This window comes from Microtus pennsylvanicus, chromosome 1 (assembly GCF_037038515.1).
Source record: "Microtus pennsylvanicus isolate mMicPen1 chromosome 1, mMicPen1.hap1, whole genome shotgun sequence".
In the NCBI taxonomy this organism is placed as follows: Eukaryota; Metazoa; Chordata; class Mammalia; order Rodentia; family Cricetidae; genus Microtus; species Microtus pennsylvanicus.
In genome coordinates this window covers 133,772,512-133,789,903 of record NC_134579.1, presented here as the reverse complement: position 1 = coordinate 133,789,903, position 17,392 = coordinate 133,772,512, and the positions used below count along the sequence as shown (strand labels likewise).

At 55.3% G+C, this 17,392-nt stretch overlaps 2 protein-coding genes across 7 annotated transcripts; both read right to left on the bottom strand.

Moving 5' to 3' along the window:
• Window positions 1-64: 64 nt before the first annotated feature.
• On the bottom strand, window positions 65-9,357 carry Fxyd7 (FXYD domain containing ion transport regulator 7). Of its 2 annotated transcripts, none has more exons than XM_075984946.1 (6): window positions 9,142-9,357; window positions 4,891-4,920; window positions 2,713-2,787; window positions 2,455-2,497; window positions 2,315-2,355; window positions 65-461 (listed from the first exon to the last, which is right to left on the bottom strand). In XM_075984946.1, the coding sequence occupies exons 1-6, from the start codon at window positions 9,170-9,172 to the stop codon at window positions 439-441; spliced, it is 243 nt and encodes an 80-aa protein (XP_075841061.1). In that variant the 5' UTR covers window positions 9,173-9,357; the 3' UTR covers window positions 65-438. The 2 variants fall into 2 exon arrangements, with proteins under 2 accessions (XP_075841061.1, XP_075841070.1); XM_075984955.1 differs by having other exon boundaries at window positions 2,464-2,497.
• Window positions 9,358-9,463: 106 nt separating this feature from the next.
• Window positions 9,464-13,568, bottom strand: Fxyd1 (FXYD domain containing ion transport regulator 1). 5 transcript variants are annotated; one of them, XM_075984906.1, is made up of 8 exons: window positions 13,448-13,568; window positions 12,175-12,239; window positions 11,708-11,740; window positions 11,198-11,272; window positions 10,835-10,871; window positions 9,925-9,974; window positions 9,721-9,775; window positions 9,464-9,599 (listed from the first exon to the last, which is right to left on the bottom strand). In XM_075984906.1, the coding sequence occupies exons 1-7, from the start codon at window positions 13,450-13,452 to the stop codon at window positions 9,753-9,755; spliced, it is 288 nt and encodes a 95-aa protein (XP_075841021.1). In that variant the 5' UTR covers window positions 13,453-13,568; the 3' UTR covers window positions 9,464-9,599; window positions 9,721-9,752. The 5 variants fall into 5 exon arrangements, with proteins under 5 accessions (XP_075841021.1, XP_075841013.1, XP_075841048.1 ...); XM_075984898.1 differs by having other exon boundaries at window positions 9,464-9,775; XM_075984933.1 differs by having other exon boundaries at window positions 9,464-9,775; window positions 12,175-12,303; window positions 13,448-13,554.
• Window positions 13,569-17,392: the final 3,824 nt, after the last annotated feature.

The following is a 17,392-nucleotide window of genomic DNA, read 5'->3' as shown; positions in this document are numbered from 1 at the left end:
CACAACCACCTCAGCCTCCCACCCAGTTCTTGGGTGCCCACAGATGACAACACACAGACAGAACGGGGGCAAAACGAATGCACATTTATTAAGCTTAACACGTGGACCCTGAGGGGACAGCCGGGAAGGTCCTGGAGAAGACCAGGAAATGCAGGAGAAAGGGAAATGAGGATCCCAGGGAACTGGGGACAGACTCCTGGATCCCAGGAGCTGGAGGCCTGAGTCTCTGGGTCTGGGGAGCAAATGGGCTCTTTGGGGGATCATCGTTGCCAAGGCCTGGGGAAGGACAGCGGGGTGCAGTGGCTCCTGCCTTGGGGTGGGTGTGGCGGCTCATTGGGGGCATACTCCCCGGCGCCAGGCTGGGTCCCCACCGCCTTCACCCGGTCCTCGGGCTCCTGCGCTCCGGCCAGGGACAGCAGTGGAGATCTGCAGAAGGTCCTACACGCCACCACCTCCAGGTGCTGGGAACAGAAGAGAATCCACGTTAGTGACCCAAGTGAGGGAAAAACCAGAGGCTAGGGACGATCTATCTCTGGCTAGGCTTGGGGAATCCACATATCTTCCCATTCCCTGATATCTGGTCACTATGGGGACATCTTCATTGCTGCTGTCTGCTCCACCCCGGGTCACAGAGTAAGGGAACCTAGCTGTGATTGACACCTACGGCTGACCTGGGTATTCCTGGGGGCTTAAAGTCTCCTTGGCAGAAAGAGGCCCCATCTCACGCTACACCCACAAGCTCCTTGTGGAGAACCCGAACATCTAGCAGGCATCCTCCAGGCCTCCACTTCCCTTCCAGGACAGGACATCTTTGTTCTCCTGCCTCAGCTAAGGCTGGGCCAAACTCCTGCCCCAGCACCACAGAGACACGGCTGATGTTCCTAACTCTCATTAGGAAGACATGAAACAAGATCTAATTTCTCCCCCAGCCTCCCCCCGAGTAACCTAACTCCTCAGAGCACCGCCCTTTGTCTGGAGATGATGGGAAGCTGGCCTAGTGGCTCACACCTGCAACCCCAGCACTTGGGAGGCTGAGGCAGAAGGACTGCTGTAAATTTGAGGTTGGCCTGGGCTACACAGTTAGTTCTTGGATAGCCAGGGCTAAGTAGACACCGTAAGAGGTGGAGAGTCCTGCCTCTGATATTTTGTTACTCCTCTAAAGTCCTTAGAAAGGAGGTAATTCTGCTAACAAACACCCCAAAGCCTCCCCCTGAACTGCTCACCGTCTGCAGCCTCCCTTCCCCTCCCCCCTCCGCAGCCACCCCCATCACCTTCCAGCCCATCTTTATCATCTTCCTGTCCCCTGCACTGACTCTCCATGCCCTCCTCTCCTCTCCTCCACACTGGCTTCCTCTTCCCTCACTTCCTTCCAGCTGGAATCTTTTTTGCTTTTTCTTGTTTTTGAGACACAGTCTTGTGTAGCCCAGGCTGCCCTTTAGCCTTCTCTATTACCGGGAATGGCCTCAAACTCTTCCTGAGTCTCCTGGACAGGCGCTGCGCCCAGTTGAGGCGGTGCTTGGCATTAGACCCAGGGCCTCACGCATGGAGGCCAGCATCCCCAGCAGCATGCCCTTCTAAACCTCATCTTTTGTGTTGTTGTCATTTTGGTGTTGCTGTTGTTTGTTTTGTTTTTACGAGGCAGGGTCTCACTCCGCAGCCCTGGCTGGCCTGGGATTCACAGAGATGCTCCCTCCTTGCTCCCCACCCAGGCACTGGGATTAAAGGTATACACCACCATTCTTGCTTTTCCTCCATCTTTAAATCTGTATTTCTTTTTCTTTTCTTTTGTTTTTTGAGACAGGGTTTCTCAGTGTAGCTTTGGAGCCTGTCCTGGAAATCACTTCGTAGACCAGGCTGGCCTTGAACTCATAGAGATCCACCTGCCTCTGCTTCCTGAGGGCTGGGATTAAAGGCCTGTGGCACCACTGCCAGGCTAAATCTGTATCCTATGCTTCTTCTGATTGCCTTTACTCAGAAGTCCAGTCTCTCTTCCTTCCCTCTCCTCTCTCTCCTGCCCTTCCTCTTCCCACGGGCTCACTGGAAGGTAAAGGTGCCTGTGTGGCTTTCCCAGGCACTAGCTGGGTGCTTCCATCCTTGCATACTTCCCTAGCTACACCCCACCCACCAAGCTTTCTGACTCTTGCATTTCCTTGGGACCTCCTTGAGATACTGCTGGAATCCCCCCTCTGCAGCTTTGTCCCCCCCCCCCCCCGAAAGAACCTAGAATCAGCTGCGGCCTGGTGGGGCCCTTGTCTCTGGTCCTCACAGGTAGCCTTCTAAGGATCCTGTTAGTGTCCTCCAAAGCCGTGCTTACCTGAGGAGGGCAGTTCCGACTTACAGGATTTGCACGTTGGGCTGTGGAGAGAGAGAGAGGAGAAGGAAGTTTAGGAGGGTGGCTAGGCTCCCTGGGCCCTATGTTAGGGGTCTCCATCCCAGTTCCCCAGGCTGCCCCACCTCTCAGACCTGGAGTCGGCCTTCCTGCACTTCACCTTCTTGCCTGTTAGGAAAGAAATAGCAGGGAACAATGCGGGTAAGGTAGGAAGAGACAGGGCAAGGCAAGCAGGGGACCTTCACAGGTAAGGATGGGGAGGGTAGGGCCAGCAGGGAACCCTCAAAGATTGAAGAGAGGAACCTGTGCACATGGGGATAGGGTCGGGGTGGGCAGGAGAGCCTCTAAGGTGGGGACACACCCCACAAGTGGGGAGCACTTACTGAGGATGATGATGATCCCCAGCACGAACATGATAGTGGCCAGGGTCATCCCCACAGTCTGCACGGTGGCATAGTCTAAGGGAGACAGGGGTACCTCAGGGCACGGCAGCTCTCAGCCCAGTCTGAGGCTCAGGTCAGTGGCCCAACAGGACAGGAAAGCTGCCAGCTGAGCCCACCAACTCCACCAGGGACTGGGGGAGGACCCAAATTGCCTGAGCCAGCCTAAGCTTTGTGTCTCTCTACCCTCCACCCTCCTTCCCAATGCTGCCCTTCTGGATTCTCACACTAGATACTCAGCTCCATCAGCTGCCCCTTCTCGGGTCCTCGTCTTCGTCCTGTCCTCCATGGTCAGGAACTAGACTATCCCAGCAGACATCTCTATGGTCTTGCTTCCCTGCCTCCACTCTCCCTCCCGCAGCAACAAGAACCTTATTACTCCCAGTCAGACCAGGGGCCTGCAGAGGCCTCCCAAATGCCCCCCCCTCAGTTTTCCAATCAAAAACCAATGTAAGGCAAGATTCAAACCTCAGAGTCGTCTTACGACTCTTCCCAAGATGCTTCTCTGATTATTTCAGGGCATGAGCTCATAGTCCTGGTCCTAACCCATGGAGATGTTGAGTACTATTTGTTACTGAGGCAGGCAGCAGCCTCTCCTGACTAACACAGTTCATCTAGCACTGATGTGCACGACCTAGCCCTGATTCTTCTCAGGATTCACCACCCCCCATCTTCTCATCAGTACTCTGCTTAGCTGTATAAAGCCCCTAATCCTAGAGCATGCCATCCTGCCTCAGGACCTTTGCACCACCTTGCTTCCTCTATCTGAAGGCTCCATGCACTTGACTTCCTCACCAACCTGTGGGTTTAGTTGAATTGTCCCGTTTAAAAGCCTCATGGTCTCATGAGGTCCCAGCTCTCTTTAACCCCACTCCCTCTTTGAATTTCTTTCATAAGAATTTATTCCTTGGAGACTGGATCTCACTGCATAGTGCAGACTGATCTCAAACTCACAATCCCTCTACCTCAGCCTCCTGAACGCTGGGAAGAATTGTTCTTGTCTGTTATACATGTGTGGTAAGTAGGTGAGCAGGAGGCTGCCAGGGCCCCATGGTGTCTCCAGAGCCAGGTAAGGGGCCTAGCACCCACCCAGCGCACACAGGCTTCTCAGGGAGGGGATGGGGGAGCACCTGCAGTGTACCCCCTGTGTCCGCCCTTCAGCAGCTGGCTCCGATGCTGTGATCAAGCATTCAGCAACCAACAAAAAATGCTAACAGACACAAAGCCACACACAAATCCCCAAGTCACGGCAGGGTGTGGCGTGGCTGCTCCTGCTGGGGACTCAGGGACAGCCTCCTAGGGAGCAGTCAATATCTGATCCAAGGCCAGCAAGGAGAGGAGCCTTAGCTCACTGTGTGGGGGAGGGGGAGGGGTCATGTTACTGGCAGAAGAAAGAGTAAGTCCAAAGACCCTGAGGTTATTAGTAAGGACCTTGGCCTACGAGGGAGTCTGTATTCATGAGTAAAGATGGAGGGGATCAGGAGACAAAATGGGGGGAACTCAGGCTAGATCTCTGATCTGCCAGAGCCAGGACTTCAGAGTCTTAGGGATGAGAGAAAGGTGTCTTTATGGTAACTCTTCTCACAGTTCTCATAAGTGGGAACCATATTGCACCTTATTTCTAGGAGGGTCCAGAGATGCAAAGTTGCTTGCCCTCGGCCACACAGCTAGAAATGGATAAATTAAGACTCAAACCTCAGAGCTCTTCACAAGTGGCCCCTCTGCTTATTTCAGCTCACGAGCCCATAATCCAGGGAGGCGCTGAATATTGTTTGCTATTGAGGCAGGCAGCAGCCTCCTTCAATTGATGGAGTTTATCTAGCACTGATACAAGGATTCCTTTGCCCTTTCCAGGTCTTTTCCTAGTCTCCAAACAGGCAGCCTTAGGTGGGTGCTTGCTGACCCCAGTTAATCTCTACCCTGAACCCAAGAGAAAACAGGCTTTACAAGGCTCACCGTCCCCATCGGGGGCTGGACGGGTAGGAGACCACCTCCCTACCCTCAACCTGGCTCTGCCCTCCACAGACCCCTTCAGTGAGCTATAGCCACGTGACCACACAGCTGATGGCCCATGTCCTGCAGTCCCCGCTGAAGCTTCCCAGCACAAGATCCAACACTCACCATAGTAAAATGGATCTGGTTCTTCAGGAACTGTGGGGAAGAAGACAGAGAAGAGGGGGAGATATGTTTCAGTGTTGGCTTGCTGGACATCTTTGAGGACTAAGATGGGCAAGCTGTTTCTTTATGGGACTTGGAGTAGGAAGCCCCTCGATTGTGGATGATACCGCCTCTCAGTAGACACATGGGATGCTCTCCAGACCCAGTCACTCTGTCAGTTACACACCCTGTACAGTGTACCACCTGCCCAGCTGTGCATAACAGTTCTGGTCCTAGACCCCTCAGTTATTCTGTGAAACATACACGCATGTGCACATACATGCACACACACATACATATGCGCGCACACACACGTACATGTACTCACGTACATGCATACACACACGCACATTCACACATGCACACACACATACATATGCACGCACACACACGTACATGTACTCACGTACATGCACACACATGCATACACACATGCATACACACATACATATGCACACACTTGCACTCATGAACAGTCACACACGCACACATGCATGCATACACATGCACACACACACGTGCACCCTCTGGGCCCACCAGAGCCCAGTCCCACAAGAGGACCACCAGATGGATGTATTGGCTTTCCTTGAGGACTCCCTCAACCCTCCCAGTCATCCCAGGGTCCCTGAGGTTGTGAGGCTGCCCTCTGCAGGGCTCTCCCATTGGCTTAGGCTGTCACCAAAGCCCATGTGGGCAACCTGTGCTGACATATCTGTCACCTAAGATACCAGCAGTTTGGGGAGTTGAGATCAATCTTGTGGTAACTTTGTGCTCTTCCGTAAATGGATCTTTCCCACCCCATGAAACAGAAGGCCCTTAGGTCTCGGAGGTTGGGTTCCTCCAACCTCAGATAGTGCACACACATGTGTGCATGTGTGTGTGTGCATGTGTTTGTGCGCATGTGTGTGCCTTTTTCAGTCTCTTGCATTTGCCCTAAACCCCTTCCAGCAGGCTAGGAAAGGAGGCCATGGTGGTCCACACCCATACCCCAGCACTTGGAAGAATGAGACAGGATAGAGACATCAAAGGCAGCCTGGGCTACAAGGAGACCCTGCCACGTAGAGAGGGAGCTCAGACATCCTTCCAGTGTTAGATGTCCACCCTGAACAGTCATGGTAGCATACATCTTTAATCCCAATGCTCGGGAGGCAGAGGAAGGTGGATCTCTGAAAGTCTAAGGCCAGCCTGGTCTACATAGTGAGTTCCAGACCAGCTAAGGCCACATCGTGAAACCCTGTCTGTAAAGGTTAAATTAAAAGATGTCCACCCTATAGCTGTCAGCTTCTCCCTGCAACTCTCACCACACTCTGCCCTGTCTCCAGCAAATTCTGCAGCTTGTGAAAGGGGGGGCGGTGATGACACTGGTGTTTCTCTCCCCCTTTCTGGGTTCTCCTGGAACTGGGAGGGGCTGTGTCTTTAAAGCCGACCAAGATGATGAGTGCTTTGGTTGACTCTGGGGTGTGGAGACCTCCTGCCTCAGTCTACATGTCCACAAGTTAGCAATGCTTCCTAGTGGCTTTCCTCCACTGAGACTTTTGGTACTATGTGTTACCAGTACTACCTGGAGCCTAAAACTGACCGATAGAGCTGGTTTATCTGGTGTATCCTTCCCAGGTCTCTGTTCCCCCTCTAAAGAAGTCCTGGCTTGGTGCCTACGTATCTTTAGCATTTGAATTTAGCAAACTGAATTGTTGTTTGGTAAATGTGGTTTAGTTTTGCCTTTTTTTTTTTTGGATTTTTCGAGAAGGGGTTCCTCCATAGCTTTTGGTTCCTGTCCTGGAACTAGCTCTTGTAGACCAGGCTGGTCTTGAACTCACAGAGATCCTCCTGCCTCTGCCTCCCGAGTGCTGGGATTAAAGGCGTGCGCCACCACCGCCCGGCCCTAGTTTTGCCTTTTTTGGACAGGATCTCACTATGTAGTCCAGGATGGTCCTAAGCTCATATTCCTCCTGCTTCTACCTTCAGGATGCTGAGATGTTCAGCATGAACCACCACACTTGCCTCCTATCTTTCAGGGCAATAGAAAAAACAAATAGTACAAATTTTCCATTTGTGGTGGTAACAAAAAGAAATAAAGCCCACTGACGTTTGTTTTTTAAGAAGTTAATTCTTTGAAGGAAAAAAATCTTAAATAAACAGCAATAAAAGGAACGTTCTAATAGGGCAAAAGTCAGATGCATACAGCTGGGACCACTGAGCTGCATTTTAGCTTCAGCACAGATTGGACAGTTGGTCTCTGCAGTTCAGTCTGGTTTCAAGAAGTTTTCTGGAATTAATGAATGAGTAAATGAGTGGTGAGTGGACCTCTGAGCCTGCAGGTGATTGCAGCAAAGGCTGAGGATCTTTCCATCTCCTGGTTTCCCATACATCCCTTCTCCAGGTGCCTGCCTATCCCAACATCTTCCTGGGCTCCTGCAAAGATCCCCTGCGGGTCCCTGACCACGGCAGTTCCAGTCTTCAGGGTGTGGTTGGATTAAGGGTGGAGCCAAGAGGCAGGAGAAGCGATGTTCACTACACTTGGCCAGTAGCCAGGGAGAGATCAAGAAGGAGGTGGTTGCTATGGTAACCAGGGCATCTTGCGAGGTGATTGGGGTCCTGGCACTTTAGTCTGGGTGGGGTTCTGTGTGAGGTCTGGTGGCTGGGTCAATCTTACCTCCCCCCTTTACCCCTGCAGACCTGGCTTCTGGCCAAGCTGAGTATCTTTGCTCCCAAAAATAGGGACCTAGACTCAGGTGTGCCCACATCGCCGCCCGTTCTGCACATCTCTGATTCTCCCTCTTGTTCTCTGGCAAGAACCGCATCTCCCTTCCCTCCCTCAACAATTCATTAATTTGTTTCCGTAAGCTGCCTGCGAAAAATGCACCGGAGCTTTTCCTCCCCCGGGGTTTCCCAAGTCCTGCGGTCCCCTATCAGGGAGAAGGGGATTGGCGAGGCATCTGCCCTCCCACCTCCACCCGTCTGCTGCCATCGATCCTGCTAACCACCACCTCTGCGAAAAAGAAACCCTGGGCTCCCGCCAGACCTGCTAGCTCAATCCTGCCCACCTCTCCCTGGGGTGGCTCCCAGCCTCTGCAGCCCCTCACCCCCGCCCTGCCCGGAATTCTGCAGCGAGGGCTCTGCACAGCAACCAACCTCCCACCCTCTGCCTGCTGGGAAAGAGGTTAGAGAAGGTGCCATGAGAGTGGAATTGGGGTTCCCTCTACCGCTAGGAGCTCCGCTGCACCCCGGATACTCTGCCTTACCCTTAGTCGGGTTCAGGCATCATAACACTAGCTCCTCTGCAGGGAGAGATCAGGAAGCCACGGAGCCAGAGAATGTTTAAGCCGGTGCACGCAGATCTGGGTTAATGGGTGCTAAGAGCAAATTCAGTGCGACTGAATGTGGGGAGACAAGTGTGTCTCCAAGATGAAGCCAAAGTACATGTGGGCTGGGAAGGGGGGGTCCCCGACATTCCTTTCCCACCCTGCGCGCGTTCACTGCAGTGCAGCAGCCCCACCCGTTCCCCCTCCCTCCATACTTGTCTATATTCCTCTGTCTCAGTGTCTCTACGTCTAAAAATTGGCCTCTCGTCCTTTCTGTCTGTCTCTCTATCTCTCTGTCTCCTCCCAACTCTGCATCTCTGAGACTGTCACCTGGGTTTTTGTGCCTCTGGCTGTCCTGTTTCTCTTGGTCTCTATCTCTTTCAAGCTTTCTTAGCTCATCTCTTGCCACACCACTACCACCCTCTTCCCCCTCCAACAGTCCCTCTGGTCCTTTAGCATTTGCCTGTCAGGGAGTTCAGGAAATAACCACACTATACTAGGCAGTCATGGGATAATGACCCCTTTAACTGGCCCACCTCAGGTGCTGAAGTCTTCCAGAACCTCTCTGGCTGCAGGCAGGATCCATCAGCTCCCACCCTTAAATTCCCATCTCTTCCTTTTAGCTTCCACCGCTGTGCTGGACCAGGCACCCGGTTGCCATAGCAACCTGTCCGAGCATCCTTTCTCTTGGGACTGTCACTCTCTAATCATAGGTCCTGTACAGGGTGCCCAAGAAACCCCAAGGGGCGTCAAGGAATGTGCTCTTGGGCTTCTGCCCATGATAGGAGCAGACATTTCCCCTTCCTCTTCCTTTCAGTATGGGATTAACAACACATCCTGTCCCCTCTAAGCTTTTAGATCCAGGGTCCCCCCCCACCTCCATACTAGCACCCATTCCCTAGGCGACGCTCACCTTTTGTGGGGCTCTGGGTTGGGGTGGCCATGCTGAGCCGGAGCAGGGGGCTGCTGAATGCTGAGGCAGCGAAGGCGCGGCTGCAGCAGCTGGAAGCAGGACAGACTGATGTGGGGGGGTAAGGTGGGGAGCCCTGGTAGGGCGGGGGGCCTGTAGCCAATGGGGGCCCGGAGAGCCCGCCCCCGTCCAGGCCATCCCCCGCCCCCGCCCCCGCCCACTGCTGACGTCCCCGCCCCTTTCCCAAGGGTGGGGGCGCCCCCTGCCGGGGCCGAGGGGGCTCCGGGGTTTTCGCACGAGAGGCACTGAGATCAACCAAGCGCTATCAAGAGGAAAAACCGAGTTTTATTGGAGGTCTTAGCAGTAAGGGGTGTCTGAGAGGCAGGGCTGAGGCAAGGAACACTGGAGGTGGCCACGGGCAAGCAGCTGGGTTGGGAGAGGAGTCAGGTGTCAAGGGAGTCCTGTGGAGGTGAAGGGAGTGAATGGCAAGCAGAGACCCCGAGCTCTCCTCGCCACTCTCCCACCCTGGAACTGTGCCCCTCTGCCTCCCTCCCTCCTAGCTCAGTCCATCAGCTGCAGGACCTGGCTGAGCTTTCCGGAGCCAGGTGGAGGTTCTACCGCCTGCGGGTGGACAGACCTGAGGGGGACACAGAGTTCAGGGTGAGGGGGGATTGGAAACCCGAGGTAACTCCCCGCCAAACCCATCGTGCTGCGCGCCCAGGAAGAGGGGTTCTTGGAAACAGCTGCCCCGCAACCCCCCCCCCCCCGCAGTGTCCACGAACTCACGGCGGATGGAGCTGCGGAAAGTTCCCTCCTCTTCGTCGGGTTCCCCAGTTCTGGGAAGGGACAAGCAGAAGAATTCGGATGGACCAGGAGAATCTGTCACTTCCGAGAAGCTCCCAGTGCAGGCCTTATTTCCCAAACCGCCCCGGGGACTTGGATATGGGCACGGTCCATCCAAATCAAGAAGCCTCTGCTGCTATTTCGGGGTGAGGCAGGAGGTGCTCTCAGCCGGCCATGGTGGAAGCCTCCGGGATGTTGGGGAAGGGATTTAACATTGTTGGGGAGAGGGACAGTTACAGGGTCTTCAGAGACCGCCCTGATGGTACTTGGGTCCAGTGAATGACCCTAAGTCACCTTACCTCCCGTGCCTCAGTTTCCTCATGTGCAAAACGGGATTGATGGTGGTACCCACCTCATCCAGGTGGGGTGAGGGGTAGATAACAGGGAAGGAAGTGGCACCTGGCGCGTGGTGTGCACTCATGCATGCCAGAGGGTGGTATGGAGGCATCTGTGATCGTCTTAGCACGCAGAAGGCATGCCTACGTTGCCTGCGCTTTAAAGGTTTATTTCGAGAGGGATCCTGCGCGAGGATGGGGACTGGAGCTAAACTGGGCCGCCCTGTGAGGTGATCTCATTTCAGCACAGGCAGCTCCTGCCCAGCTTCGCTTCACTATGCCTGAGTTTCCGTCTGCCGAGCTGGTGGGAACCCAGCGCCCCCACTGACTGGGAACTGGGCCAAGTAAAGAGAGGGCTTGACCATCGCTTGGGTCCAGGAGCTTGACTTGGAATTTGGCACACGCTAAGCGCTTAATACGTGGTTCGTGTTTGACTGCAGGATGGGTGCGCTTGCCGCCTCTCCCCAACCGCCTCTCCACTGCGGGAGGAGCGAGGAAGGCCCGGAGGGAGCACTCACCTCTGCTGTTGGTTGAATTTGCACCGACATCTCTTGCCTGTGGAGTGGGAGGGTATAGGCTGAGCTTTCCTCGTGCTCCCGCATCCCCAGGCTCTTCTCCAAACTCTGGAGACCGCGGGGTGGGGCGTGGGGCGGGGCTGGAGGAAGGGTAGGGTGTGGGGGCGTGGTCTGGATGGATGGGGCGGGATACGAGGGGCGTGGCTTAAAGTGGGGTGTGGTCTGTGTGGGGCGAGGCTGGAGTGGGGTGAGAGATGTGGTTGAAGGCTGAGCCTGAGTGGGTAGGGCAAGTTGTGTGCGTTGTCGGGAGCGGGCTTGGGGAGGGAAGTCTGGAGGGGGGTTGAGAAGGCAGGTGCAGACACTCACTAAGGATGATAAGGATGCCCAGGATGAAGAGGATCCCAGCGATGGTGAGGCCGCCAATCCTCAGTGTGTGGTAATCTGTGGATAGTCCCAAGGAGAATGACCGTAGGGGAAGAGGGTCCAATGGGGAAGAGTATGCAGGGCAAAGGGGAAGAGAGGAGGGGAAGGGAAGGACAGATGTGTGAGAGAGGAGAAGGAGCAGATGTGTGAAAGGAGAGGGCAGGGCAGAGGAAAGAGGGAGAGAGGGAGAGAGGAAGAAGGGGGGTAGCCGGAAAAGGGAAGGTTGGAGAGGAGGGTGCCACGAAAAGTGGAGGCAGTAGGGGATGGGGCCGCTGATACTGAGAAACCAGTACAAATGAGACAAGATTAAAAGACAGGCAAAGGAGTCTAAGACAAGCAGGGCAGGAGAAAGTGAAGAGAGAGAGAGAGAGAGAGAGAGAGAGAGAGAGAGAGAGAGAGAGAGCATGGAAACACCCAGTCCCTCTCTCCAAACCCCATAGTAGCTTTCCTCACCATAGGTGAATGGATCTGGTTCCTGTGGACCTTCTAGAAATAAAAATAAAAATGAATGTTTGAGTATCTCTTGGGGTTGGAGACAGGGAGAAGCATAGCAGGACCCTTTGGGGGCTCTACCGACCTTCTTGGGCTGGGAGTTTGGGTGCTACAGGACTACAGACAGACTGCCAGTCTATTCTGTATCCTAGCAACCTCCTGCGGTTACCCAGTACCCTGATATCTTACAGGTTGTTCATGCTTCCGTCTACCAGAGACCCAGCTTCTATTCACTCCCCGTTCTGTGTAACTCAGGTATCCTCCTCTCTCCCCCAGACACCAGCCATGACAAGAGCCTCTGTGGTGATGCTTGATTTCCAGTTACACGATTCCTTTAGTTTGGGGTCTCCCACCTGGTTTTCTCAGGAGCCTTCTCCTCCCTCTGACACCCACAGGGCTGAGGCAGAGGGCATCTCCTTTGGACTCACCTGCACTGGCCATGCTGAGGAGACACACGCAGAGAGCCAGGATGTGGCTGGGAGATGCCATTGCCCTAAGGAGTCAGCCAGGGTCAAGAAATGTCCTCTCCCCTGCTCGCCTCCCCTCCTAGGAAGGGCCTGAACCCACAGGGTTAGGTCAAGGACAGCTGAAGGACTTGAGGGAGGAGTGTCAGCCATTCAACTTAGTTGCCCGAGAAGCAGGGGCTCCCCAGCTTCACAGGAATCATGTCACTGAAACAACTCCATATGGGGATCAGGAGTCAGGCCACACAGCACACACAACATCAAGGCAGGGTGGGGAGACACACAGCCCTCGGGCGGCCTCCCGCGGGCCACCCCCACCAACTGTTGGTCCCAGAGTCCCCAAACCTACCCGTGTAAGGGAAGCAAGCTGCCTCTGGACACAGGTGGAAACAGACAGCAGGACACGCCAGGGCCCACCTGCCCCTATACACCTCAACCAGTGGTCTCTCTGGACCCTAACAGTCCCCGCTCTCCTTCCCTCGGCTGCCTGCCCACTCTCTCCCTGACCCTGGGTATAAATATCTCCCACTTCACCCTGGAGGAATTCGCTGCACACAGGCCACCATGGCAACAGACCCCCCCCTCCTGAAGACTCGGGGGGTCCTGTATAACGCTGCTGGGGTGAGGCTCAGCCAGGAGTCCCATCCCCACAGGCCACCCCATCTCCTTTCCTGGAAACTGTGAGAAAAGGGGACAGTGCCCCTCCTTTAGCCCTCCCCTGGATGACATCTTTCATAACAAGACAACATTAGGCAAGTGAGTGACAAGAGGCCCATGCTACTGGGCCTGAGAGAAGTTAGATGTCTGGTTTAGGGACACATATGAGCACACACACACACTTATATGTGGGTGCACACACACGCATACACACACCAAAAACAGGTGTGGCTGGAATGGAGTCAGACAACACCCTCTCCCCAAACTGCCGATTGGAGAAACACAGGGTGTAGACATAAGCACATATTCCTCCGGGCCCTCTGTGCCCCAAACAGTGACAGAAACAGACCTACACAAATGAGTACCCAAGCCTCAACCCCAGCCAGGGGTCTCACACAGCAGCCACTGAAAAAGGGAGGAGTCATCGGCTCTCCCGCCCCTGTGCAACCCGTCCCCATGCTCTCCTCCCTCTTGGGTCAGGCCTGCCTGAGAAGCCACAGGCTGGCCACTCTTGTTCCCAAAATAGGCCTCCCAACTAGGGGAGCAGAGAGGCCTGGAGAAAGGGCTGGGCGATGCTCACCCCATTCACGCTGTCCCTGCTGACAGGAGACCCCCAAATGTCCAGCTGTGCACCCTGGGAACTAAGTAAGCACTTTAGACCCCCTGGCCCAGAACTGGACGCTCCACCCCCGCAGGCTTCCCTCCTGGCCCCACCCCACTCTTGCCCTCCCCAGCGAGCAACTGAAACTGGAGCCCAGGCTGGAGGGGGGCCAGGGGGCGGCCCCCAGCCCAGACCGCCCTGGCCCGCTAGATTAACTCTCTCAGCACAGCCCGGGAGCAGCATGTGGCCGCATGTGGGCTGCCGCGCGCGCAAGCGTGCGTGCGTGCGTGCGTGTGTGTGTGTGTGTGTGTGTGTGTGGTGTGTGCGCGCGCACGAGCATGTGCAGGCACACACACACACACACACACAACACAACACAAATACAAGCCTGCTTCTAGACCAAAGTCAGAGAATGTTTTCTGCTAGGATTCCTGGGAATTGGCCCAGCTGGGGCCTAAGGTCACACAACCTAAGCGCTTACGAGGGCACTGACCTCTGACCCAGTGTTCTGCCAGCTTTTGATAAGTAGATTTTTATTTTAAATGTGTGGTGCTTCGATTTTGTATGTGTATTGTGTGTTGTTGACTCAGATTCACCAGGAGTAACACACATGCATACACCAAAGTCACAGACACCTAGCTAGTTCACTAGCCCTCTAACACTAGACCCAAACGTGGCCAGCATATTTGTACACACAACAGCTTATCTGTACACACGTACACACACACACACACACACACACACACACACACACACACACACACACTTGGGTATCTGGGCAGAAACCACTGGGATATAACCACTGGATGGGTCTGGTAGTACACTCAGGAAGCAGAGGCAGGAAGATCAGGAGTTCAAGGTCAGCCTGGCCTGCAGCATGAGCTACAGAAAGAGCGACAGAGACACACACTCCTTCTCATAAAAAGGACAGTGTTGTGCCTCTGACTGCTCTTACACGCAGCTGCACACTATCCCACCCAGCCCACAGGAACACATTCAAAGACAGACTCACACCCAGCACTTCTGTTCCCACACCACAAGGAGATGAGGGCCGTCCATAGGAGTGTGGGCACACCAGCGTATTGATAGTGGGGGCTCCTCTTCTGCACGGCCATCTCCAGCCCCCACACTGTGCACAGACCAGTGGTATATACAGTCACAGATGACCCGTGGGCACGTCACGGTCTATGCAGTCACAGACACGCAGGGCCACACGCTCCGAAGCCACAGACACGTACTTGATCTTGAACTTCCCGTTCCCTGAGCTCATGTAATCCTGATGGTGCCATGGGGAAAACACTTTCAACATTTTCACAAGCCAGATAGCTTCACAGGCCCGAGAGACAGAGAAATCAGCACTGTGGGGGGGGGGGAGGGAGGGGAGGCAGTCATGGGTTCAAAACTCCTTGCTGTATGACCTTTGATCGGAGCTTTTGAGACCTCACTGTTGCTTGGCTGTCTTGGGCTACAGAATGGAGAAGCCTCTGACATACCTGCAACTCCTGGCTAGGCTCAGAGGGCCACGAACTTGATTTTTTTCTTGTCATCTCCATTTTAGAGACTGGTAAACTGAGGTCTAGATAACTGATTTTCCTTAAGCCTCCCCGCTGGTAGAAATGTCCCCAGCCTCAGGCAAACAGCAGCCCAGACACCGTGCTCTACAGACAGGAGCTTAGCCCTGTCACGGACACAGCCTCGCCTCATATATTCTGAGGTCCCACAGCCTTCTTCTACCCAGGCTGTCCCAGCATCCCTGGTTACAGATAACCCCCATGTTTACACAACACCGGGAGGGTGCTGGGGGGGGGCAGTCAACCTGCCTGGCTAGCTTCCCTTGCTTACAGAGTGGCTCTGAAGTGCTCAGTGACCCAGGATGGAACAGCTCTGTCCTTTCCATCCTTTGTTGCTGTGTGATGCTACAATGGTGGCAGCCTGTCTGGAGCTCAGTTGTCCCTTCTGTAAAATGGAAAGAACAGCAGGATTCCCCCCACAGAGGGAGGCGGTGTGATTATCTAGAACAATCCACACAAAGCAGTGAAAACTGGTGCCTGTCCTGCAAGGGCGGTGCACATGGTAAATGTTTGTTTTTACCAAGTTACCCCTGTCTTCACGTAAGAGCCATCTTTCTCGTGATGTATCGGAAGGAGAACCTGCCAGAATGGTTCAGGCTTGCCACTGTCCCCTTTGGATTCCTAGCAGAAACTTTTAAATTGCTCTCTTCTGTGTGTTTGTTTGTTTGTTTGTTTGTTTGAGACAGGCTCTTATTTCACACACCCAGGTTGGCCTGAACTCACTATGTAGCCTAGACTAGTCTCCAACCAGGGATCCTCCTGCCTCTGGCTTCTGAGCACTGCAGACACAGGTGTGCCCGCCACTCTGAGCGCTGCAGATGCGGTGTGCCCCCCACTCTGAGCGCTGCAGACACAGGTGTGCCCGCCACTCTGAGCGCAGCAGACACAGGTGTGCCCGCCACTCTGAGCGCTGCAGACACAGGTGTGCCCGCCACTCTGAGAGCTGCAGATGCGGTGTGCCCCCCACTCTGAGCGCTGCAGACACAGGTGTGCCCCCCACTCTGAGCGCTGCAGATACCGTGTGCCCGCCACTCTGAGAGCTGCAGATGCGGTGTGCCCCCCACTCTGAGCGCTGCAGACACAGGTGTGCCCCCCACTCTGAGCACTGCAGACACAGGTGTGCCCGCCACTCTGAGAGCTGCAGATGCGGTGTGCCCCCCACTCTGAGCGCTGCAGATACCGTGTGCCCCCCACTCTGAGCGCTGCAGATACCGTGTGCCCGCCACTCTGAGCGCTGCAGACACAGGTGTGCCCGCCACTCTGAGCGCTGCAGACACAGGTGTGCCCGCCACTCTGAGCGCTGCAGACACAGGTGTGCCCCCCACTCTGAGCGCTGCAGATACCGTGTGTCCCCCACTCTGAGCGCTGCAGACACAGGTGTGCCCGCCACTCTGAGCGCAGCAGACACAGGTGTGCCCGCCACTCTGAGCGCTGCAGACACAGGTGTGCCCGCCACTCTGAGCGCTGCAGATACCGTGTGCCCCCCACTCTGAGCGCTGCAGACACAGGTGTGCCCCCCACTCTGAGCGCTGCAGATACCGTGTGCCCCCCACTCTGAGCGCTGCAGACACAGGTGTGCCCCCCACTCTGAGCGCTGCAGACACAGGTGTGCCCCCCACTCTGAGCGCTGCAGATACCGTGTGCCCGCCACTCTGAGCGCTGCAGACACAGGTGTGCCCCCCACTCTGAGCACTGCAGACACAGGTGTGCCCGCCACTCTGAGAGCTGCAGATGCGGTGTGCCCCCCACTCTGAGCGCTGAAGACACAGGTGTGCCCGCCACTCTGAGAGCTGCAGATACCGTGTGCCCCCCACTCTGAGCGCTGCAGACACAGGTGTGCCCCCCACTCTGAGTGATGCAGATACCGTGTGCCCACCACTCTGAGCGCTGCAGATACCGTGTGCCCCCCACTCTGAGCGCTGCAGACACAGGTGTGCCCCCCACTCTGAGCGCTGCAGATACCGTGTGCCCCCCACTCTGAGCGCTGCAGACACAGGTGTGCCTGCCACTCTGAGAGCTGCAGATACCGTGTGCCCCCCACTCTGAGCGCTGCAGACACAGGTGTGCCTGCCACTCTGAGAGCTGCAGATGCGGTGTGCCCCCCACTCTGAGCGCTGCAGACACAGGTGTGCCCCCCACTCTGAGCGCTGCAGACACAGGTGTGCCCCCCACTCTGAGCGCTGCAGACACAGGTGTGCCCCCCACTCTGAGTGATGCAGATACCGTGTGCCCACCACTCTGAGCCTTTCTTAGTGCACTCCGCTGTAGGACTGAGGATGTGGCTCGGTTAGTAGAGTGCGTCCTTAGCTCTCAAGGAGTCCTGGGCTCAGTCCTCAGCACTGGAGGAGTGATC

Bases quoted from the DNA above. Each gene is read 5' to 3' on its own strand.
- Fxyd1 (XM_075984898.1), bottom strand. The intron at 10,872-11,197 runs GTGAGTGTCTGC...CCCACTCCACAG, and splicing joins GGGCATCCTTATCATCCTTA to GCAAGAGATGTCGGTGCAAA. The intron at 9,975-10,834 runs GTGAGTGCTCCC...GTCCCTTCCCAG, and splicing joins AAATTCAACCAACAGCAGAG to AACTGGGGAACCCGACGAAG.
- Fxyd7 (XM_075984946.1), bottom strand. From the start codon at position 9,172: ATGGCCACCCCAACCCAGAGCCCCACAAAAG. The intron at 4,921-9,141 runs GTGAGCGTCGCC...TCTTCCCCACAG, and splicing joins AACCCAGAGCCCCACAAAAG to TTCCTGAAGAACCAGATCCA. The intron at 2,498-2,712 runs GTAAGTGCTCCC...CTTTCCTAACAG, and splicing joins GGGGATCATCATCATCCTCA to GCAAGAAGGTGAAGTGCAGG.